The sequence below is a fragment of the Protopterus annectens genome, chromosome 3.part1, assembly GCF_019279795.1.
Source record: "Protopterus annectens isolate FY-2018-M chromosome 3.part1, PAN1.0, whole genome shotgun sequence".
Lineage (NCBI taxonomy): Eukaryota > Metazoa > Chordata > Ceratodontiformes > Protopteridae > Protopterus > Protopterus annectens.
This window is the reverse complement of record NC_056732.1, coordinates 1,402,665,716-1,402,691,864: the sequence shown is the minus strand read 5'-3', so window position 1 is coordinate 1,402,691,864 and position 26,149 is coordinate 1,402,665,716. Positions and strand designations below refer to the sequence as shown.

General features: G+C 37.3%; 1 protein-coding gene across 1 annotated transcript in view; it reads left to right on the top strand.

Moving 5' to 3' along the window:
* The first annotated feature begins 379 nt into the window (after positions 1-379).
* The window catches only part of LOC122797791 (histone H3-like), a 149,162-nt gene continuing 123,392 nt past the window's right edge, over positions 380-26,149 (top strand). Inside the window, exon 1 of the mRNA XM_044066311.1 lies at positions 380-815. Within this exon, the coding sequence (XP_043922246.1) occupies positions 409-815 (407 nt within the window). The 5' untranslated portion in view covers positions 380-408. The remainder of the gene's footprint in view (positions 816-26,149) is intronic.

Sequence of the window (26,149 nt, the reverse complement as noted above, 5' to 3'; positions counted from 1 at the left end):
CATAATTCAAATGATCACTGCTGCAGTAGCCACTCCCTCCCTCCATCCTCCTTATTTTTGTATGTCTGTGCTGCCAGAGTGAGGACTTTTTTATTCATTTTCCTAGCATTGTCATTTTCAAGGTTTTAGCTCCCCTCTCTCATGTGGCATGAACGCTCCGAAGGGCACCCAAACCACTCTTTTAATTTAATTCTGCTTGAATGTGTGGAAGGTGCCTTGAAGCTTAGGAAGCTGTCCGGCTGTTATATCCTATAACCCATATAGCTAGGGCTACTGCAGCAGTGATCATTCAAAAGCTGCTGTTATGGTAAGTTTAATTATATGGCTATACTTTCTGTGCTTCTGTGCACTCTTTCATGTGGTAACTTGTTTTAAACTTGCTTAGGAAGACCAGCTGTTGTTACCGTTATGGCTCGAACAAAGCAGACCGCTAGGAAGTCTACCGGTGGAAAGGCTCCTCGTAAACAGCTTGCTACAAAGGCTGCCCGCAAAAGTGCTCCGGCTACTGGAGGTGTCAAGAAGCCTCATCGTTACCGGCCTGGCACTGTTGCTCTTCGAGAAATCCGTCGATATCAGAAGTCCACCGAATTACTTATTCGCAAGCTTCCTTTCCAGCGACTTGTTCGAGAGATCGCACAGGATTTCAAGACGGATCTTCGTTTCCAGAGTTCTGCAGTCATGGCTTTGCAGGAGGCAAGCGAGGCTTATCTTGTAGGCCTCTTTGAAGATACCAACCTCTGTGCTATTCACGCTAAGAGAGTAACTATCATGCCCAAAGATATTCAGCTAGCAAGGCGCATTGAACCTATGGAAAGGCCGCAGAAATACCTCACTAAAAGAATCACAGGCCTAAAGCAGATGCCATATGCTGGGAGTCTAAAAAAACTCCAGCTACACTCTGTGGCAGATAGTCTACTCAGAGGCTATCTCTGCTTAACATACAAGGCTATGTCAAACCCTGAGCTGTTAGACATGCTCCACTTAAAGAAATCCCAATCCCTCAGAGCCACACGCTCCAGGGATCTAAACCATGTCATCACAATGAACAAAACATGCTGGAGGGATAGGTTCCTGACCCAGAGACTTCCCATACTCTGGAATGGACTGCCCATACATCTCCTTGATCCTCTTCAAAAGGAACCTTGATGATTGGATAGGAGATAGGAAAATCACACCGGGGATCATATCAGTCGCCCTGCTAGACAGGGGTCCAGGGAAGTAAATATTGTGGAAAGAAATATCCAGGGAATTGTTATGGCTAGGCTTGTATAGGCCCTAGGGCCGATAGCCTAGTACCAGCCTATGAACCTATGAACCTATGAACATGGTTTGGGTAAGGATGTAAAATATATAGTCAGAGCTTGTTTTTGGATGCCAGATGGCCCACAAATGCACTACCAACTGCACCCCTGTATACTTCTGAATGGATGTCAGTGTTATGGCAATGTGTTCATATGATTTTGTAGGTATTTGTTATAGGCTCAGCTTTCCTGAGGGATGCATACTGAAAGTGGCTTAAATAATTCATATGGAATCAATAAGTCTGAAAAATATCAGGGATAGCATTTGAAAAAAATGGCTCATTGCAGCAAATTAGTAATAATAGCCCTCAGTGGTGCAGAGGTTTGCATAGCTTCTCAAAGCACTTGGTTCAGTAACTAAGTTATTGGATGTTGTGCCTTCTGTGTGGGGTCTGTATACATTTCATATGTCAGTGCGGGTATTCATAGGATGGTGTAGTTTTCTTCCACATTCCAAAGGTGGTTCATAGGTAAATCTGCATTTTTTCTAAATTACTGATTGGCATGTTGGCTGTGTCAGTGATTATGTGAGTGTACCCTGCAAAGGAGTGGTACCATATTCGCAATTAGTTTCTCTGGTTTCTGTCCATTTAAAGCATGGGTAGTGCATGGCTCTTCTGCAATACTCAGCTGAATTAAGGACATAATAACAGAATGGATGAATGAAAATAGCTAATGTGTAATTCACATCAGAAAAATGAAAAGTTTTCTGGACATAAAATGCATTAAACATGTTATATATACATCCTAACACTCACCTATGAATGGGCTTACGGAAATATTTGTGCAGACATTAAGCAGAACTGTGAAAGTCATAAAATGTAGCAGCAAGTTATTGTAACAAAATGCAGGTATTTTTCATTTCACTTACAATAATGCCACACGTGAGATTACAACCTATCATTTCATCAGAGCTCCAATTCACCGAACGTCTATTCGTCAAACGAATGAGAATCATGGCTTAGTGGTAGGTCGTACAGACTAGTGTTACCAGGGTCCTGGGTTCGAGACTGACAGTGGGAATTTATTTATGGAGGGTGGCCTAATGGTTAAGTTGTTTACCTTATAGACACAAGGTGCAGGGTTTGATTCTCACATGGGGTAATTGGCTAGGCTTAAAATGTCCCACAAGGGCAGTTAGCCTAGTAGTAACCTATGAACCTATGAAACTTAAACCATCGAATACCATTTCAGCAAAGGATTACCTCATCGATATTTTTCCCAGGGAAGGGAGTTAGTTGGCCATTGTAACAAATTTGCCCATTTCCCCAATGTAGTGTGATCTCAAAGTTGGGATATATAATTAGGGGGGTGTGGGGGTGAAGACCCCCACCTTGGTGTGTTTAAAATAATGTAATTTGTGTTACATTCGCTCTAGTGGCCAAGCAGTTTTTTTTTTCCATGAGAAATCTTTTCGTTGATGTCATTCTTTGATGAAATGGTATTTGATGCTTTAAGTTCAATGAATAGGCGTTTGGCGAATTGGGGCTTTGATGAAAAGATATAGACCCATTACCAATACACCAATGAGGTTATTTTTTGAACAGAACCCATCATTCTAGACTTGACTTCATGAAAACAAATGTGCATAGGTAAGTGCACAAAGCACTATTTCAAGTTAGGCATGAAAGGCCATTCAGAAATGTTAACAGTAATAGCAGGTGTTGATCAGAGACTACAGAGCTTACAAGTGGCAAGTGACTAATCTGCTTCTAGTACTGGGTCTCTAACAGATGCAACTGATACAAGATAAGGTATGTAGAAAAGACAGATAAACCAGTAAAGAAGTGCTTAGCAAAAATATATGCGAAACAGCTCTAAATCCACTTATAATTTAGCTAATAATGTTATGCTTATGTTTTCTGGCAGTTGGCTTAGAGGATTAATAAGCTGCTTCCTCTGGTGCAGTGGTGCAAGGTTTGATTCCCTCAGCCCCCATTCCCTTACTGTGTGGTTGTGAGGAAGTCACGTAACCAGACACTGTTGCTGGACTGAGACGGAAAAAAGTCCATGGAGATCAGTGCTCTACTCTGGAAAATAAATACAAATAAAATAAAAATAAAATGCTGTGCAAATACATAAGTGTAATTTAGCAAAATTAGAAAGGTATGTTAGTACACAGCCATGGTTTCAAAAAAAAAAAAAAAAACATTCAAGGATGAAACAGAGATGCCAGTAAAGATTTATGCAGGACATGAGTCGCAACACATTAGCTTTCTTCTCTTCTTAGTGTGAAGAACCTTAAAGACTGCCTTTCTATGTCAGTGTTGTGGTTGTTTACCTCTGCTGGACTTTGGTTTTGCATCCACATTGACTGAGGATATGTGTTTAATTCAAGATAGTTTCCCACATATGTCTGAAAATGAGAAATTCATTTGTTTGACTGTGTGTGTGACTGAATGGTAGATGAAGTGCTCTGTCATTTTTTAATGCAAGATAACTATAGTCCATTACACTTGCAGATACTGGTCAGTCATGTTTAGGATGAACATGTACGCAATATCCATAAACTATTACTCCAACATTAATATTTAAGAATAAATATCAGAGTGTCTAATCTAAATTATATTTTTGAAGACACTGAACATGAAATTAGAAGAAATTCATAAAACTATTCACCACTAAGTGGCGTTATTTCAGTGATCTAAAATTGCTGCAGGAATTTTGTGATAAAGTACTGGAACATCCAGATGTTTAATGGAATAGGCCATCTGTTTCTCTGAGGGGCCACTACTGAAACTGAAGGGGATGTGTAAGTGTAAGAAGGCAGATAATCACTTTAATGAAGTAAGCGATTTCAATGTTTTCTAATGTAAATTCTATTAAAAAGTTAGATGTGAGGCAAAGAAAATGTTTTTAAATTAACCTTGACACGTAGTTAGAAAGTGTTATAAATATTATTTAGAAACATAGAAATATGTGAGAGCAGAATAGGATATCATGGGTATCAATATTGTAGGAAAACAATAAAAGTAGACTTGTTTCTATTTATTTTATTTAATTTTATTTGTATTTATATTTGTTCTCCTGAGTAGCGCACTGATCAAGAATGACCATTTACAGGTAACATTCACAAGTAATGCAATAAAAGTAGAAAATACAATTAGAAGCAGTCAGTAAAAATATAAAACAAAAAATACAATAATTACAAGTATTGTGCTAAAAAAGTGTAAGTCCAGGACTTCCAGTGATGACAGAAGAGTTAAGTTCACCTGCTCCACTGGTACAAAATTGAGAAACACAGGGGAACAACTAAAAAAACAGACCATCCTAGGGAGAAATTCATAAGATAACTGAAAAGTCTATTCTGAAAATTGATAAGTGTAAGGCAAACATGTAAGCAAAAGAAAATCCCAGGATGACACTGGTGAGGAGGTGCAAATGGCACAGCATAAGTCAACAATGGCACAGAACTACAGTGGACCCTGACAGGGGAATACAACCCTGAAAGCTGGGATGAAAATTCCATACTGGCACAGATTATGCAAAAGCTGCAAGAGATCAAAAACAACCTAGATCGCTATATGGTACAGTGTGAAATGAAATTCAAGGAAATAGAAAGTACTCTATGCCTCCACTCAGACGCCATTCATGATATGTAAAAATACACTAGTCAGCAAAACACTCACCAAACAGACTGACAAGTAAGGATGCAACAGATTGAGAATCACATGGCAGACCTTGAAAACTGAGCCAGATGAAAGAACTTACAAGTGGTTTATCCCTGAGAAGGCAGGACAGAGACACGAGGAGATATTGATTGAAAGGGAACACCACATCTGCACATGAGGTAACACAGTAAATGTGCTGCGCTCTTGCTAGTTAATAGTCTGCTTTGCCACATATACTGTAAAAGAACATTTGCTGTTCCTCATCTGGAAACCAGAGAAAAAAGCTTTTGTTTGGAGAAAAAAGAGTATTTATCCAGCAGGACTGCTAGGAAAAGAAGGGCTACATTTATTCAAATCATGCAAAAGTGCCAACAGTGCCAGTCCTGGAATGCTATACCCTTCCTACATCAAAATGTTTTTTTTTTCTAGGGACCAAAGACCTTTCTATTAGCAGAGGAAGTGATTTATGCACTGAGAGATCAGGATAATTAATCAGCCACTGTTTCACAAGACCAGGGAACGGAGCTGATTTCAAAGCTCCAATATGAGACAATGTTGAAGAAAAATACAGAACACTTCCCAGTATTCAAGGATAAGTGGGAGAGTAAAGACAGGACTGTGAAGTTATTTGTTTTTGCAAACAATTAACTGGAAGTGAACAACTGCTGTGCACCTCTCTGGCTTTCGGCAGGAACGCTACTAAAACAATGAATAACAATATCAGGAGCAAAAAGGAATCCAATAAATGTAATTAGGTGACTGGCAAATGTTAGATTGAAGAGTTATATACAGTTAGGTTCATAGATTAGTATTAGATTAATTGCCTTTGTGGGCCTTTTTAAGCCTAGCCAATTGCCCTATGTGAGAATAAAACCCTGCACCTTGTGGCTGCAAGGTAAACACCTTAACCATTCTGCCATCCTCCCACAGTTAAATGCATTGGCAGAGGCAGGATTAAAATACTTTAGAGCCCTGCAGCCATAAGCAATTCACTGAGTTTGATTTGCAACATTGATAGGGCCACGGCATGCACTAAGTGGTGCAACCAACAAACTTTGGAAGAAGACACTCAGTTACAAGGGGAAAGTATTGTTTACTGTTTAAAATATTTTAATTTGTATATAACTATAGAAAAAATGTTTTTCATTGTTAAATATGTGTGTAGACATGATACACTGCATGGCTGTAATGCCATCCAGAAATAATGGATTAGAAAAATGAGATTTGGAACAGATTTGATAAATTTGAAAGAGAGGGGTTCAAGATAAAAGGAAGAAGAAGCAAACTGATTTTAAATCATTACACTCCTGCTTTGAACATGAGCTGACTGGATAACCTAATCAAGCAAGAGAAGATATTTAGATATTTTAGAAAATAATCTCCTCACATAGTGCTGTTACAAAAAAACACACATCACTTCAGAACATAGTTGAGTTATTCATATTTGCTTATTCACAGGTGATAGCATCTGAGGGACAAGAAACAATAAAGAGAGGAGTGCAGATATGTTTCAAACATAACACATAAAATAAATTAAAAGAACTATTTATAGATGAAAAAGGTAAGATGTGTAGCAATGAAAATCCGAATAGAAAATTGTCTCTTTAATAAGCATGAATAGACCACCAAAATCATCCTATCAAGACATGAGGGATATTTGTGGATCACTATTAAAATTTATTCAACTATATTGTGGGGTGGTGACTTTAATGTTATCACCCACTACAGAGATGTTCAAGGGGCACCTAAGTGTACAAGAATCCCAAGAATAGGAAGATGCCTAGCTGCCCTGATGGCAATGACTGTGACTTATGTATAGAGTGTTAAGACAAGAATAGATAAGAGTTACATGTCTTAGGAAGAGAAATATACAGTGCAAGCATGGTAGGTATAACAGATAATCTTTTCAGACCATGCGCCTTTGGTCTTAAGTATAACATTAACTAACAGAAAATGCAAACATGGAAGGTGCAATCCATCATCCTTTCAGACCATGAACCTTTGGTTTTTAAGTATAATATTAACTAACAGAAGATGTAAGTGTCTATATCATTTAACCAAAAGCTTAATTGAATGAATCACTATTTGTAAAACCCAAATAAGAGAAAGCTCAATTAAGTGAACGATCATTTAAACAAACACTTTCTTATGGAAAAAAATAGTTGCCCACCCACCAACTGTAACAAACAAAACTAAATTTAAAACTCAGCAAAGTGGGGGACTTCGCACCCCACACCCCCAATATGGTGGGCTGTGCACTCCACACCCCCAACCAAATATACCAACTCTGAGATTGCATTACAGTGGGAAAATGGGAAAACGCACGATGATGGCCAACCATGTCCTTTCCCTGGGAAAAAATATTGCCTAAATGATCTTTCACTTGATTGAGCTTTTGCTTATTTAGGTTTGACAATGCACCCTAAGTCATGGCAACGCAAAAATATAAACTACATAGATTCTAATCTGGCTGAGACAATAAAAGAGACTACAAATGACAATTATGGTTGATTATTAACAGATTGTAAAAATTGGACTAAGAAATGGAGGATGCTGGACCTGAGTGTGGAACAAAACAAGCAAGTTGAATAGATGCTCATTCTCCCTCTGACTCTTTTAAGGCAATACCACTTAATCCAGGGTTGTTTTTTTTAAAGCATAGAAAATGTCTTAAAAAGCTTTGTCTGTGTATAGGATAAACAAAGGGAAGCTTGGGAAAGAGTTCAGTTTAGCCAAAGGTAAAGGTGGACAGAGAATGCCAGATCAGCAGCAATAGTTGAAGACCTCTGAGTTAAAACTATTTATGGATTGGCATTATAGCTTTACATATATATATATATATATATATATATATATATATATATATATATATATATACACATATATATAATGTCTTAAAAAGCTTTGTCTGTGTATAGGATAACCAAAGGGAAGCTTGGGAAAGAGTTCAGTTTAGCCAAAGGTAAAGGTGGACAGAGAATGCCAGATCAGCAGCAATAGTTGAAGACCTCTGAGTTAAAACTATTTATGGATTGGCATTATAGCTTTAAATATATATATATATACACACACACACACACACACACACACACACACACACACACACACACACACACACACTCACACACACACACACACATGGGTCTACTACGTTTGGTTGAAAACGCATTTGGTCGAATGTCCATTGGGTGAGCACACTTGAATGAAAGCTCACGTCACTGAAAACTCATTTGGTTGAAACTCATTTAGTCGAAAGTTATATATGGCCCCTTCCCCACTAAAGTGCAATCCTGGAGTTAGAATATAAAGTAAGGGGGGTGAGGGGCGTAGCCCTCCACATAGTTTGAGTATATATTGTCTTGTGGAAAGACTTGCTCATTGCAGTTGTCAATATCTATGTCTATGGTTTAAAACATTTAGAATAGGTGGGGGCTATGCCCCACCCCCCCCCCCTTACTTTATATTCTAACTCAGATTCTACTAGGTAGGATCTCAGCTGGGCACATATACCTGTCACTTGACCAGTCCAGTCAAAAACTTTTGCCATTTGTATCCTGACTCTCTCTCCATCTTTCAATGGATGAAGAAATCTGCTTGATTTATCATAACTGGACTTCTGGAAAGAATGCTTTCTGAATAGTTGAGCTCCAATTGTCTTGTTGTTCTTAGCTTTAGGCCTCAGCAAACTGGAACTGATAGGCAACATTGTTCTGGTTTGCCTAGATAGAAGTCTCTGAGCGGGTAAGCCAAGTATATCGTCACGGGGTATGCTTCTGAGATTGAGAAGATTCAAAAAGACATCGGTATTGTCACGTTTTGACCTCTCAAGTAATTGCTTTGCACTCTGCACTGCATGCTCAGGTAGTCCATTTGACTGGATATTCTGGACTACTAGTAAGACGTACCAAGTCATATTCTTCTGCAAATTTCTGAAACAACTGATTAGTAAACTGAGTACCATTGTCAGAAATAACGTTTGTGGACTACCATGGACTGAGAAATGGCATTTCACCTTAGTAATAACAGTAGTGGATGTTAGGTTAGGTAATAAATCAATCTCAAACAAGTTTGAATAAGAGTCTACCAATACCAAGTAATGCTGATTGTTCCACTCGAATATATAAGTGGCTACTGTTGACCAAGGCAGTTCAGGAGCTTGACTTAGCTGAAGTGATTCTCTTTGCAAATGTGGTTTAGTACTATTACATACTGAACAAGAAGAAAGTACTTTATCTATGTCTTTTGCTAGAGACAGCCAAAATACTAGTCATCTCACCTTCCTGGGTGACCACGATGCAAAATTTGGATATATTCATGTTGTAAGGAAGCAGGAACAACAATTTTAGGACCTTTGAAAATAATGCCATCTTCCATCAACATCTCATCTCTGTAAGGAAAATAAGTTTGCACTTCAGATGGTACACAAGATTGCTTTGACGGCCATCCAACATTAATGTAGTGATTGATCTTTTGCAAAATTGGATCAGTCTTTGTATGATCTCTCAGCTCTTCAAGTCACATGATAGAAAAATTATGCACTTCCATGGCATCAAAGTCAAAATTCTCTGCATGAAGCTGTTCCGTTGTATCTCTGGGTGATCTGGATACGGTGTCAGCCAGATAAAGAAGTTTGTCTTTTCTATAGACCATTTTGTAGATGTACTTTTGTAATTTAAGCATCATTCTTTGTAATCTCGCTGGAATTGAATGCATAGGCTTCTATAAAATAGTAACTAAAGGTTGGTGGTCAGTTTCAATCTGAATAGCTCGTCCATAAATATAATCACGAAACTTTGAACATGCAAAAAACTATTGCCATAAGTTCTTTCTAGATTTGAGCATATTGCATTTAAGTTTAGGTAAGAGTTCTGTATCCATAGTCTACTGGTCTGCCTTCTTGAAGAATGACTGCACCAAGACAAAACTTTGAAGTGTCACAGGAAAGAGTTACTGGTTTATTGACATCATAGTATCTTAACATAGGTGGGGTGGCAATTTTCTGCATAAGGACCACAAATACTTTCTGGTGCTGTTCCAACCAAGACCATGTAACACTTTTGTGCGTTAGCTCTCTCAAAGGTGCTGTCAACTCACTGAAGTCTAATATAAACTTGCCTAAATAATTGCCTATACCAAGAAAATGTTGTAGAGATTGAACATTACCTGGTGCTGACATTTCAAGAATAGCTGCTTGCTTGGACTGGTCTGGTCTAAAGCCAGTGCTAGTAAACAAATGACCTACATATGTAAGTTTTGGTAGTCTGAATTTGCACTTCAGAGGGCTGAGTTTTAAGTTCACTTCACGTACCCTGTCTAGAACTCTGTTAAGATTTCTGTCATGCTCTGTTTCACCATTGCCTCCAACCAATAAATCATCTACTGTTATGGCACGAGAATAACCTGAAAAAAATTGTTCCATTGCACATTGAAAGACTTCACTTGCAAAATGTATTCCAAATGGCATCCTAAGAAATCTATATCTGACAAATGGGGTACTGAAAGTAATCAGTAATGAGGATTTGCGATCAAGCATCACTTGCCAAAATGAACATTTTGCATCCAAGACAGAAAAAACAGTGGCAGTCGGTATTAGAGTTGAAACCTCCTCGACTGTACACATTGGATGATGTGGTCTCTTTAATGCTTTGATCAAATTTCTTGGGTTAATATATATCCTGATTTCATCTGAGCCTTTTTTGTGAGCTGCTACCATAGACAACACCCATTCAGTTGGTTCTTTGACTGGACAAATCACACCTTGCTGCACCATTTTATCCAACTGAGCCTGGACTTTATTCTGTATAGCTATAGGAACTTTTCTTGCTGGCCTGACCACTGGACTGACCTCCGGGTCTAACTTCATAGAATACACAACTGGAAGTTTGCCTAACTTGTCATCAAAACATCAGCATACTCTGAGAAAATGGCTTCAGTAAAATTGGAACTAGGAGATGTGCTTATATGATGAACTTCTTTAGTAAAAGAAAGTAGATTGATTCTCAGACTGTGTTTGAGACCCAATAATGACTGCACAGGTCTTCAGACTACATAGAATAACAAGCTGTAACAGTTCCTTGTCAAGCAACATAAAAGTACCACTGAGGGTTCGGTTTGAATTTCTTCACTTCCATAAGCAACAAGTTTTGCACAACTAGTCATACTGAGTTGTTAATCAGCTCTTACTGAGTCAAAAGTATCTGATGACATAACATTACACTTTGAACCAGTGTCTACTTTCAGTTCGGTGGATTTACCATTGATCTGAACAGTACAAAACACTGCATTTTTTTGTCAAGAAATTTACTGCATCAACCTTTTCACCAATTACTGATACACCATCTACATAGAAAGTAGACTGCAGTAATTCCACTTGATCAGTTTGCTTTTTTGAGTGATCCTTCTTTATAACTGTGTGAGGTTTATTTGATTTTCAAAACTTTTATAAATGGTTCAATTTTTTACACTTGTGGCATTGCTGATCAAATGCTAAGCATTTCTATCTTTTAGACTCATGATTTGCACCACAATTGTGACAGTTAAAAAAAAAAAAAGCTGGATTTGGGTTTTGCTAACTCATGCCTGTACTGTACTGAGCTTGTAACTGAACTAGTCTTAGAACTTGCTGGAAAACTATGTGGTTTCCCTGACTGACCTGCAGGGGCTGCGGCTGCCATGTACTTAGGCCTGCTTTTGTTTGCCACATGTTGCATACTGTCTACATTTGCTCTGGCGCCTGTTGAAACCATACTCTTATCACTTGCAAGCATACTTGTGTGCCTTTGTGTAACTTCATGGATTTGGCAAATCTCTATAGCTTTACTCAACATCAAATCACTGCCACAAAGTAAAATATTTTCTCACTGCAGCACTGTTATTACCACACACAAGCCTGTCCTTTATCAAATCATCTTTTAAATCACCAAGCCGACACATTTTAGCTTTGTTTCTCAGGTCAGTTATATAAATTGCAAATGTTTTCCCTGGTTCCTGATCTCTTGTGTAAAACAAATGCCTATCTAATGGAACATTCGTCTGGGGGCTACACATTTCCCTGAATTTACACTTCAAACACTCAGGGTCTTCCCTTCATTCAGCCTGTACAACAATATGACAATTTTCACCCTCTCCCTCATATACTGCTGGTGCATACACAAATGAATGTTCTCTTTGAATGGCCTCTAACCCAGCTAGGTTTAACAAATTGAATGTCCTAGTGCATGCATCTTTGTCAGAATAAGCTGCTTGTATAAAAATATCATACTCTTGCTCAAATATTCTCCAATTCTCTCCAATATTCTGATCAAACACAAGTGGTGAGGGCTTTCAAAATCCCATCTGCCATATTAACAGATACCAGTGAAAGCTTTTGCGAATATGCACAAACATACACATATGCCAGAAATTTATGCCAGTACTTGTAACTTTGCCCAACAGCACAAGCCTCTGAATAACCGAACTTTGCGAAATAAATCTCTTGGGCACTATAATAATCTTGAAATTACTGTACTGTTAGAAATCACCTCTTATCAATGTAAGAAACATTCCAAAATAACTGCACTGTGCGAATAAACTGGGCATAGGAAGCTCTGAGTAAGAAACATTTCGAAGTAATTGCACTTTGCAAACAAACAATACACAGCACACTGAAACTTTCCCAATATGGCTGTACTTTGCTAAATAACTCTTTACAGTGCAAGAAACACTCTTTAATGGCGACACTTTGCGAATAGACACGCCCAGGACAAGAAAGTTTACAAAATAGCTGTATCTGACTGTACTTCGTGAAATAGTTGCACTTTTCATAATAAATGCACAGTAATAAGCACACACTGTAAGCAGTTTTACCCATTTTGAGATACTTTAAATAACTCTAGTTATTCCCTTGATACAACATGAAGTAGTAGTTATACCAAAACACAGCATTTTGCCAAAAAACATGCAGCCACCTTGCTTTATTTTTGCCCTTATTATATTTATTTTGCTCCTTTAATCCCTTTACATACCCAATGTACAAACATGCCCGTTTTGCTTTAAACATGCACATTTTACTCTAAACACACTTGTTTTGCTTTGAACATACTTGTTTTGCGACTGCAAAGTAATTTCTAATGTCTTATGTGCTTTTCTGATGCTCATTTTATCAAATATCTTAATCTTAAACATTTTGTGGCTTTTGCTTGTTTAATAATGTGGTTTATGGGCTTGTAATGCTCCGTTTTATCTTTTTTATAAAGTAAGCTGTTCTTGCAAGCTTTCATTACCGTTGGTTATTTTCTGGCTCTTTTTCATGCTTGTTTCCTTCACTGTTATCTCTGCACCTTGCAGCTCTAGAAAGCAGCCTCTGGAATCCCACTTCTGACACCATGTTGTTTGCCTAGTTAAATACAATAGACAAGACTTTGTGGGATCTGTTCTAGCAGATTTATTATGTACAAATACATCAGGAATGGGCTTAATACCTTTAACTTAAAAAGACTTATAAACAGCTATTACATTCGTGGATGTTCACTCTGTGGCTCAATCACAAAATTTCAATGAACCTAGCACGTGCTGATTATTTATATGCACATTCAGTCTTTGGAATGCTTCCTAAAGACACAGCACACTATTTATTCAACATTGACCAATGGGTAGAAAATCAGAAATTTACCTTGGGTCTGGCCCCCATGTCCAAGAGTAGCTATGCCCAAAGTAACATACCCCCATAAATAACATTTAGAAACTTTCTAACTAACATACCCTCTTCTAATAAGCAGCCATGATACATAGGGATAAGATTTGGTTGGGTGACTATGCTTATAAAGACCCTAGCATATACCTTACCCTACCCTACCCTACCCTACGCCTCCCTCTCCTCCCACCTTATTAACTCCCATTTAGTTCAGCTCATTCTTTATTCTGCTCCTCCATTCCCTTCACCTAACTTCCCTTCTCACATAACCTTCCCTTCTCATCCTGACCATTTAATAATTACCTAATCCTTTTCTAATCCTATTTCCATACCTTAGTTCCCTATAGAACTTATTCACATCTCAGTAAATCTCCAACACTAACAGCAGTCTTCCTTATTTTTCTAACTCCCTTGTTACTTGCAAGATTTTTACCCTAGACTCTACTGTAATTGTATTTCTTATAGTAAAGACGCTTGTCTTAATTTAAATAATATGACATGACTGTATTTGCATTGTTCTTTGCACCTCTGCTGAAATGAAAATTCTCTGTATAATTGACAAGTGTCACAATGTTTTACTTCTGCAATGTTTGTTTATAGTGCTATTGTATTGACTAATTGTATATTACTGTGGAGCTTTTCTCCCCGGGCCTTTGCTGAAAAAGGGCTTTAGCTCAGTCAGCTATCCTGGTCAACAAATGTCAAATAAATAAAAAAAAACATGTATCTATGAACCTATGAATTTATGACTCTATGACTGGCTGTCACACAGTTAATTGAGGGGGCAGATGGTTTATAGAAGATTAAAAATTAGAGAAGAGAACAAGAAGAGAAGATTGAATTTGGAGAGTGTTTAAGTACAGCTGAATGTAAGGTGCACTGATTACCTGATTGTTTTGGTTTATATATCACTGCAGAGAAGTAATCACAGCCGTGGGAGGTTTCAAAATGACCTTTGGTCTCTGGGTAAGGTAATGAGAGGTGATACTTCTAGCCAGTAGAATAATGTGATTTGTAGCAATATTAGTAGTGGTGGAAGGATTAGCTAATGATATTAGGAAGATAGTAGGAAACAACTATGTTTGCAGACTATATGCTGTTGCCACCAGCTGTCTATCCTGCAAAGAAATGCAGTTATTTGAAGTAAGATAAGGTACTAGATTATTACAGTTAGGCTAATGTAATGGGAAATACGCATTGCTGTTTTGTGTTGCTATTAGAAAAGGGTATCTAGGGACTCGATGATGGTTGCCTTGCTTGCATTCACTTCCTTTTCGATTTTTTGTATGCTGATTCCAGTGACATGGAGTGGTTTAAAATTGGGTCATCTTTAAATAATTCTTGAGGTATTTCTATGTGATTGTTTTTCTATTACAGACTGATTTTTGTTAATAGGGCATTTCTAGCTGGAATAGTTTGTGATTTTTCCGGATTCTTGCTGACTGTGACAATGAGAGATGCTTTCTGTTTTGCAGGGAAACAAACCACATATAGAATAAACATAATATAATTGTACAAAGGAATATAACAATATCAGTGATAGGTCATAGAAGTATAGCACCAATTTTTATTACTAAACATTTTCCTCTTGTACCCTGCCTCCACTGATTAAGAACCTCTGCATTTTATTTAAGTTTTCTTTTGGGTAACTATTGAAAATCCAAGAAGGGTAAATGTTTTCCTTGGAATGGTGAAATTCTAAGTGCAGTTATAAAGCATATTCTATATAAATTAAGAAATTGCAGTATCTTAGAATATTTCCCCGCCTATAGTGATCTTAGGGATAGCATATATAAGTGGCAAGTGCACATCCCTTCTCCGTCAGAGAATGGGGGGGGGTGAGGCCGTAATGCACAAATGATTTAAAAGTGCAAGAGAGAGAGAGAGAGAGGCAGAGTTTTGAAATTTACTGTTATTTTCTGGAATTGAAGTTAAGTGTCTAGACTCATAGCTTCAGGTTTCACAGTTCAAGTAAGGGAGCCCTTTCTTTGAGCAGTTCATGAAAAATTGTCAGTGAATTTTTAAATTTTAAATGGCATCATTTGTTTTTCTTACTTGTATGTTCTTAAAGAGTTTTACTGTTTTTTTTTTATTCAAAAACAAACTTTCTTGTTTTTGTGTAACTGGTATCCATCTAGTCATTCACTGATTCATCCACTCACTATTGGGTACAGATGTGAATGTTTACTTATAAAGCAGCCACTTGTTGAATCAAGTGAAGGAAATAGCATTCTAGCCAGAAATATGTAGTTAGCAAAACTCAAAGTTTGTAATGAAAAAAAAAACATCTACTAACAGCTGCATCAGAGAAGATCTTGTTTCAAGCCAGTGCATTTCTAAGTCAACAGGCGCAGAAAGAAAGAAATAAAAGTCAAAGTAAACATCTGAACTTGAGGTACAAATAAAGCATCACAGGAAAAAGAAGACAAAGAAGCCTTGGCTGAAAAAGGAATGCATGTCAGAATCACAGAATGGCTGCCTAATATTCCTTTCTGGAAAGGAACACATTATAAGACAGTACTAAACATTCCGAGTAATAAGAGAGCATTACTGCTGCACAGGAGCTCAAGATATAATCAAAATCGCATACGCTCTTCTTACAGTTCCTTTAAACACCTAGCTATAAAATTAGTCTATCATTTCAGCCACAATGACTACAGTGACTTACTTATATACATAATTAATACTACAGTGAATGTCATGTTTACAGATATAGTACTTGCCTTGTTACTCACAGCAGCAGTAGTCAAAAACTGTACATTACTTCTGTTATACACAAATAGTATATAGCTGCATTGTGCAGGTAACATTCAGGCAAGTGAGTCATTTTGAACTGAATTTTTGTATTCATCCAGGTAGAGCTTGTGTAGGCCTATGATGCACATTTCTCTCACCCATCCAATATCACCACTCCATCTGTCTGTGAAGTCTTGTTCTCCCCCTTTGTTCTCCTGTCCTTCTGCCTCTTGGTTTGAAGTAATTTGACCACAGTGGTTTCCTGCCACTTTCAATGTCCCCTCTCTGTCACTGTCTTTCCACTCGACACTGACCTCCTTTACTATTCCAATATACCTTGATTCACTTAGCCTTGTGTTTCTTCCCTGCATTCTCATACAGTACAATTTGCTATTCCATTCTAACTGCAACACTGCAGCGTAAACATATAACTTTAAGTAGTTGCTACTTTGCATAGAATTTGCAAATGTTTTATTTCTGGATGCAATGCCTTTGCAAATTTGCTTGACTCAAAGGTTAAGCAAATGATCTCTTGCACAGAGAGTATAGCAGTGATGAAATACATGCAGTTTTTTGGGTCTCTTTCCTGTTTGGTAGCTAATGCTGCCCCATTAGTACTCTGTCCTGTGTTTCATCAATTTACTTGTAATCTGCACTTCTTGTGTTACATCTGCCCTGCCTGTGTGGCAGTTTAGCACAGCCATCCTATGCTCCTGGGTTTAATTTTGTCGGTATCCATTTGCATACCATGTGACCTCAAACAAATCTCTTAGCCAGACAGTGTTACTAGGACATCACTGCAGAGACAGTTGTATCTACTGGGTTTACCTGGTCAATAAATAACACAAACTTATGTATTTATTAAACTTTGTTAATCAGGTAGGTGGGCTGGTTCTAGCATCCTATTTATCCATGATCTGAGACAATAGGCAGTCACAACATATATTTTATTGCCTGTTACATACAGCATATTAATATTTAAAGCATGATCATGTACAGAGTGAGGTACAAAACAATGATTATTAAAGGGTCTTTTCATTCTTTTTGCCCCACGAGTCGTAGTATGTTTACCTGTTGCAGATAACTGTGTCATAATTAAGAGGCACTCTGTCTTCACCAGATGTGCTGCAAAACCGGTTGCTCATGAAGGCAGTTATTTATATCAGAGAACATTGCCCAAATTGTTGAAATACTAAACTAAGTCACTACTTTTCTGATATTTAAACACCTCTAACAAATATATGATGTATCCTCACAGTAAGTTGGTAAATCGGTCTCCTAAAAAAGTTCCATTAGTTTGTCATATTTTTCTCATTACAAAGTGTTATTCTTTCACTTTCATCAAACTGTAAAGGTGATACATACCAAGAAAACATAATTTAAATATGATTCTCACTGTTTTCGACAGAAGTTAATTCTGCAGCTTCTCCACATACCAGTTTTTGGTGAGAGATCTCACATCATTTCCTTATGGTACCATTTGTAGTTGTTATATAATCTGTGACATCATATATGTAGGTGGGGTAGCTGGTCTTGAACTTTGATGACCTTGAAGTGTATAGTTCACTTTCTGAACCATCTTTGTTTTGCAATTAATTTAATTTCCAGTTGCACTTCCTATTAAAGTTGCAAGTGATTTTTTTTCAAAAGGATGTAGCTTACAGAGTGTTGCTTCAGTTTTTATTTTCATTGTGTACTTATTTTTTCTCTACATCCACAACCACAAAATGATGTCATGGTATGCATTGGGTAATGATTTACATACAACTGCAAATCATTATGGGTAAGTGAAAATAACTTCTTTAGAAGAGCAGCTTCTTACTACTACATCATCACATCTTAATTTTCCATCTAAGGTGTTCTGCCTGCAAAGCACAATTAACAACTTGTTTTTCTAGAAAGTAAGAAACTCATACTGATGCATTTAATATGGAAATACAGTAGCTTATGCATTAATTTAGGTAGAAACACTCTGTGGGTTCATTCATTCAAGATGTTACAGCAGGGTGTTATCTTTATCAACAAAATAAAATGCAAAAATAACATACCTTTTTCATCTAAAACTGTTTAATTTGACATTGTATATGGTAAAGAGGTTATACCAGACTTCAAGGGTTTGTTATTTACTGTCACTTCAGAAAGTTACCAATATACCTTAAGAAAAAAATAACTATGTATATTACTGATTCTCACTATAGAGTCAATAAAAAGTTTTAAATCTGGGTAATGACTGCCACCAGTCTTTTTGTGTGTGTTATCAGTTACACATGACCAGCTTTACTACTGAGCTAGAAAAAAGTGGCTTGGATTTACAATTCTGAGTCTGAATAAAAGTATTAAATAAGCTACTCTTTTAAGCTTAGCATACAAATGCGCTGGTGCAGTGGAAGCGTTGTTGCCTCACAGCAAGAGGTTCTCCCGCTCGATTCTCGGCTGGAGTGCGGGGAGTGCTTTCTGTGTGTGGAGTCTGCATGTCCTCCCAGCGGTTGGGTGGGCATTCGAAAAACATGCGTAAATGGGCGTGCCTTCATTGAAGGTTGAACGTCAAGCTGGCACCTCAGCAATCGTGAAAATCTACTGCCAATCATTAGTGAACCGGAGTTCCGTGTGGCGACCCCTAACCGGGAAAAGCCGAAAGACAAACAACAACATACAAATGTAACTTAAAATGCTTTGTAGGAGACAGCCCTTTACAAAACTCAAATAACAGTATTGCAAAAGATAGTAAAGCTATTGCCAGAATACTCTCATAATAAGCTAGTAGAGAGATACCTCCACAGTAAATGTTCTTCTTATATCAGTGCACTGAGTCCCCATAAAATTACACCAGGGAGGCAAAGCCATAAGTATAAGATGATATCACATAAGCATGACAACCCCTATCAGGCCTTTTTTGCTATAATAAATATGAAAACAATAATAACAGCTTAAAAGTGAATGTGCGGACATTAGCACTGCAGCAGACATTAAGACATAATGATAAACTTTTCTTCAGTTTTTGATTGATTTTGTACTTTAGATTCCATCCTCTCAGCTGTTCAGCATTTTATATCCTCTTGTTTATACTGCTACACTGTTAAATAAGTTTAGATACTGTCTCAGTACTGATACTGTAGCACTGCATGGGGGCGTGCTACACCTCCAAGGTTTGCCCTTTGGAGGTCAAGATCTCATTTACTGATTAATTAGTAATGCAGTCTGATTTTAAAGTTCTAGAAGCATTTGTTTAGCATGAGGTAGGGATGCAAAAGATTTCATTAAAAAAGACAAAACAAAGATAGTATATAAATTAAGAAGAAGAAATGGTCAATAATCCAAATCCATTTATCCATGCACATTCAATAGTCTATCCTAGCTAGCAATAAGCATAAGACAGGAAGTAGTCCTTGATGGAACATTAGTAATTTGCAGGACACGCATACACTGCAGGACTAGGGCTAATTTCAGTATTGTCATTTCACCTACATGTTTTAAGATGTGAGAAAAAAACATAGACTGTGGCAAACACCCACACAAATGCTGACTCAGTGACATAGAGGGAATGAATTCCTGACTGTGTCCTAGTCAGATCGGGCATAATTATTGGACCAAATGCTGGAGAAGCCAGCTGGAAAGAGGTATTGCCTCCTTTCCTGTTTCTGAAGAAAGTTTGGGGATGGTAGTCTGGTGCAGAACATAAACTCTCTCAGCCTCCATTCGAGACTGGAAATAGAATGGCACCATCTGCTTAGGTAGGAGCTAGGGCTTCTTGACAGTTAAGTCACTTGTGGAAGCAAGTGCCGTCCCACCCTTGGACCACTCTTCTTGCTCAACCCTCACTTGAGCTCTTCTGGCATATCACAAGGCAAAACAGGAGGGCCTTAAAAAAAAAAAAAAAAAAAAAAAAAAAACAGTAGCTGCCTGGATGATGCTGACACTTTAGTTAGGCTATCACCCTGTAAAGGGGAATTAATGAGAATAGCTTCAATGCTGGCTGTGATAACCACCAACATCAGGGGAGGAAAATATGATGCAAACACACACACACACACACACACACACACACACACACATGAGGAACACAAGAAAACTTCTCAGAGAAGGTCCCTATAATGTAATACGTCTATTGCTATTCTGATTAAGTATAAATATACTGATTAAGTATGAATAGGTGGCAGTACAATAAACACCAAAAGTGTGATGAGACTTAGGGACACAGGTGGACAGTGGTCTCACCTTCGATAACCACATCGCCACAACAGTCAGGAAATCCTTCTATGTGGCACATCTCATCACTAAGGGATTTTGATCCAGAAAAAAGGAGGTCATTTTCCCACTGTACTCATCAATCATTAGACCCATTATAGAATACAATGCCCCATTTGGTATGTACCTCTCAAGACATCTGCAACAACTGGAAAGGTCGCAGAAATACCTCACTAAAAGAATCACTGGCCTAAAGCAGATGCCCTACGCTGACCACCTTAAAAAACTCCACCTATACTCTGTGGCATATCGTCTACTCAGAGGCGATCTCTGCTTAATATACAAGGCCATGTCAAACCCAGAGCTGTTGGACATGCTACACTTAAAGAAATCCCAATCTCTCAGAGCTACACGCTCCAGGGATCTAAACCTTGTCATCACAATAAACAAAACATGCTGGAGGGATAGGTTCCTGACCCAGAGACTCCCCAGTCTCTGGAATAGACTGCCCATACATGTCAAGCAGAGCGCCTCTTTGGCCCTCTTCAAAAGGAACCTTGACGATTGGATGGGAAAAAGGAAGTTCACCCCAGGGATCACATCAGTTGCCCTGCTAGACAAGGGTCCATGGAAGTAAATAGTGTGGGAAGAAATAGCCAGGGAATTGTTATGGCTAGGCTTGTATAGGCCCTAGGGCTGATAGCTTAGTACCAACCTATGAACCTATAACACATGAGCGGGTGTAAATGGCCAGTTCTGTAATAACTCAGACTAGTTATGGCAGTTACCCTCACAAACAGTAGTCCATTGCTTTTCTCTTCCCCTTCTTATCTTTCAATTATGCCAGGCTATCACTTTACCATTTTCAGTGCTAGGTTATTCCAAGACCCCAAGCATTTTGCCAAGCAGAATTTCATTAAAATAGAATTGATACACTCAAGTTTCAACTGCCACCACCCCTTCCCTGCTTTTTGTCCTTAAGTTCAATCCCCCGAAGCCCTGAAAGTATAATGTGCCCATATCCTTCTTCCCTATTCTATCCATACGTTTGCTTACCATGCTAGCTTTATCAAATTCACTGGTCTAGTTTTTTCATACCTGTTTGCTACATTAATTTGGGCAAAAACAGCAATCCTGTTTTTTTACTTCTCTTCCTATATCATAGACAAGCTAAACAACTAAATGGGGCTGACCTAATTACCAAGCCCTTTAGTTCAACACTGGTTTCTGGTATTCTAACTTGAAAATGTTCCCACTTATTGTTGCTCTTACTTGAGTTGTTAGCTAGTCCTCCATTTACCTTTAACAGCACTGCTTCTACTTTCATGCACCTGTACCTCATGTCTCCTTCATAATCTCCTATTTGACATGGTGTCAGATGCTATACTGAAAATCCATATACAGCACAACCATCAGTTATGGGTGCTTCTTGTTAAAGTTAGTGGTGGCTTCGTTATATAGTTTTATCAAACTAGTCCAACAGAATAAGCACTATAAGAAGACATGCTGCTGCCTGTGCGTGCATGTGTGTTTGTGTCGGGGGGGGTCATTAGTATCCAGGAATGTCACCATCCTTTTCCATGGAATTCTCTGAACCACTTTTCCAAGGGTGGAAGTAAAGCTAATTGGCTTAAATTTAATTGGATCTTTCATAGGCCCCAGCAGTACTCCTGCAACCACTTTGCAGTCTTTTGATATAAATCCTGAGTTCAAACAAATGTAGTACATATAATACAGAAGGTTAAAGCTGTCAGTTGTCAGCAAGCTACATATATCACAGCTGTCGCAAGCTTCATCCATCAAAGCTGTCAGCTGTTGGCAAGTTTACTCCATCTTGGATTTGATTCTTTCAGTCTCTGTTTACATTGTTTAATTCCGAATGCAAAGGCTGTAGGCTACAAAGACTAGCCTTCCTTGGCCACCACAGGACAGGGACATCTGTACCTTGTTGGTGTCACATGATTACTAAATAAATTTAAAACCTGATCAAAGCTCTGCCAGACAGCATCTACATATCTTTATGTACACAGCATGGCAATTGATCCATTCCCTGTACCAAGCCTATACTTAACATTCTGATCTCATTTTAAACATCTTCCTGGTCACACTGTTCCACTTTTCCTTTCTTATCTACATCTCAGTCCCACACTGGCAACCTACCTTCTCAGAACATGGATAGTTCTGCTGCCCCTATGCTTCCTCATGCCACTCCCCATTGGATCGAATATCCAAATCCTGGACAAACCCTCCTGCACTTCACTGATACATGTACAAATAGTCTGTGCAATTATTTATTTAGCTGTCTGTGTGCTTTTTTATTAATTGCACTCTGTTGACTAGGACAGTCCTCCTCTCCTAGGTTCACCTATATAGGAGATGAAGAGAAAAATCAAAAGTAATTAAGATTGCATGGACAGTATTTCAAGTAGTTAAAAAATCAGCTAACACCTATATTTTCCTTCTTTTGCAGTCTTAGACATAACTGTAATATAAGAAATAACCCTTTTTCTGTGGAAATAAGTACTGTAGATATTACACTATCTAAACCCAGCTGTTAATTATAAATGAGCACTTGATACAGTTTTACTGATACTCAGATAATTGCTAGATGCACTGAATCCTTGTACCTGAGTTTAAAGTTACAGTTTTTACAACAGCTGAAAAAGTCATTGAGTACTGGATATGTTGCTTTGTCTGGGCATTAATAAAATGAACATTTGTTGTTAGTGGGCTTGATAGTGTGAGAATAAAGAAATAATAGACAGGGAGTGTTAGCATCAATGGTGAATACAGTAGTTGTAAGTAAGTCTGCTCGTGTATAAAATAGTAGTACGTAAGTAAGACTGCTCATGTATAAAATAGCAGCAAGTAAGTCTGCTCATGTATAAAATACTAGTAAGTAAGTAAGTCTGCTCATGAATAAAATACTAGTAAGTAGGTCTGCTCATGTATAAAATACTAGTAAGCAATTAAGTCTGCTCATGTCTAAAATGTTAGTAAGTCTGATCATGTATAAAATACTAGTAAGTAGGTCTGCTCATGTATAAAATAGCAGTAATTAAGTCTGCTCATGTATAAAATAGTAGTAAGTAAGTAAGCCTGCTTGTATAAAATAGTAGTAGGTAAGTCTGCTCATGTATAAAATAGTCGTAACTAAGTCTGCCCATGTATAAAATACTAGTAAGTAAGTTAGTCTGCTCATGTATAAAATACTAGTAAGTAGGTCTGCTCGTGTATAAACTAGCAGTAATTAAGTCTGCTCATGTATAAAACAGTGGCAAGTAAGTAAGTCTGCTTGTATAAAATAGTAGTAAGGTCTGCTCATGTATAAAATACTAGTAAGTAAGTTAGTCTGCTCATGTATAAAATACTAGTAAGTAGATCTGCTCATGTATAAAATTGCAGTGAGTCTGCTCATGTATAAAATAGTAGTACATAAGTAAGTAAGTCTGCTCATGTATAAAATAGTAGTAAGTAAGTAAGTAGGTCTGCTCATGTATAAAATAGCAGTAAGCAAGTAAGTCTGCTCATGTATAAAATAGTAGTACATAAGTAAGTAAGTCTGCTCATGTATAAAATAGTAGTAAGTAAGTAAGTAGGTCTGCTCATGTATAAAATAGCAGTAAGTAAGTAAGTCTGCTCATGTATAAAAATAGCAATAAGTAAGTAAGTCTGCTCATGTATAAAATAGCAGTAAGTAAGTAAGTCTGCTCATGTATAAAAATAGCAATAAGTAAGTAAGTCTGCTCATGTATAAAATAGTAGTAAGTAAGTAAGTAGGTCTGCTCATGTATAAAATAGCAGTAAGTAAGTCTGCTCATGTATAAAATAGTAGTAAGTAAGTCTGCTCATGTATAAAATAGTAGTAAGTAAGTAAGTAAGTCTGCTCATGTATAAAATAGCAGTAAGTAAGTCTGCTCATGTATAAAATAGTAGTAAGTAAGTCTGCTCATGTATAAAATAGTAGTAAGTAAGTAAGTCTGCTCATGTATAAAAATAGCAATAAGTAAGTAAGTCTGCTCATTTATAAAATAGTAGTAAGTAAGTAAGTAGGTCTGCTCATGTATAAAATAGCAGTAAGTAAGTCTGCTCATGTATAAAATAGTAGTAAGTAAGTAAGTCTGCTCATGTATAAAAATAGCAATAAGTAAGTAAGTCTGCTCATGTATAAAATAGCAGTAAGTAAGTCTGCTCATGTATAAAAATAGCAATAAGTAAGTAGGTCTGCTCATGTATAAAATAGCAGTAAGTAAGTCTGCTCATGTATAAAATAGTAGTAAGTAAGTCTGCTCATGTATAAAATAGTAGTAAGTAAGTCTGCTCATGTATAAAAATAGCAATAAGCAAGTAAGTCTGCTCATGTATAAAATAGTAGTACATAAGTAAGTAAGTCTGCTCATGTATAAAATAGTAGTAAGTAAGTAAGTAGGTCTGCTCATGTATAAAATAGCAGTAAGTAAGTCTGCTCATGTATAAAATAGTAGTAAGTAAGTAAGTCTGCTCATGTATAAAAATAGCAATAAGTAAGTAAGTCTGCTCATGTATAAAAATAGCAGTAAGTAAGTAAGTAGGTCTGCTCATGTATAAAATAGCAGTAAGTAAGTCTGCTCATGTATAAAATAGTAGTAAGTAAGTAAGTCTGCTCATGTATAAAAATAGCAATAAGTAAGTAAGTCTGCTCATGTATAAAAATAGCAGTAAGTAAGTCTGCTCATTTATAAAATAGTAGTAACTAAGTAAGTCTGGTCATGTATAAAATAGTACAAAGTAAGTCTACTCATGTATACAATAGTAGTAACTAAGTAAGTCTGGTCATATATAGAATAGCAGTAAGTATGTCTACTCATAAGTATGCCTTGCCTTCTAGAGTGGGGTATTTTTTCATCAGATACAATGTTTATAGTTTTCTGGACACCCTGGAAATCACCACATAGATAGTGCTGTTAAACGATGCACATTGGTAGACTTGAACTCCCAACCATTGTGACTGGAGAAAGCACACCTTTTCTTACTTTCTATCATCTCAATCAGTGCATCGCTGGTGATAGGAGGTTGAAAGACCGTATACGTGAGCACCTGTATCAGATTAGGTTGGGTTCTAATGCTAATGCACTATCTAAGCATATATTGGGAGTAGACTCCACCCATGGGTTTAGGTTTAATGTTATTAGGGTTGTGACTCCCAGCTTCAGAGGTGGGGACATTAGGAATTTTACTGAAACACAAGAAGCCAGGTGGATAATTAGATTAAGGGTGGATCAGTATCCTGGCCTCAATGACAAGGTACCCCTCAAACCATTTTTGAAATCTAAGGGTTTGAAGTAGATGCCCTGTATAGACTTGGTTATGTACGCATATAAGGTACACTGACTATTAGTCATCTGCAGGTACCTTATTTATTTATTTATGTATTAATGTATTTCAAAGGTATGTTTTTTAGTGATAGGTGGTTTTAAGTAGGGGAGTAGGTTTTTGTACATGTATATACATATATATATATATATATATATATATATATATATATGTTATATTGCGGATATTCTCTGCATTATAAGGTATATATTATGCATTGGCAGCTATCTCAAAACTTCTATATTTAGTAGTTTGGTACACCTTTATATTAATATATATATTACATGTTTTTA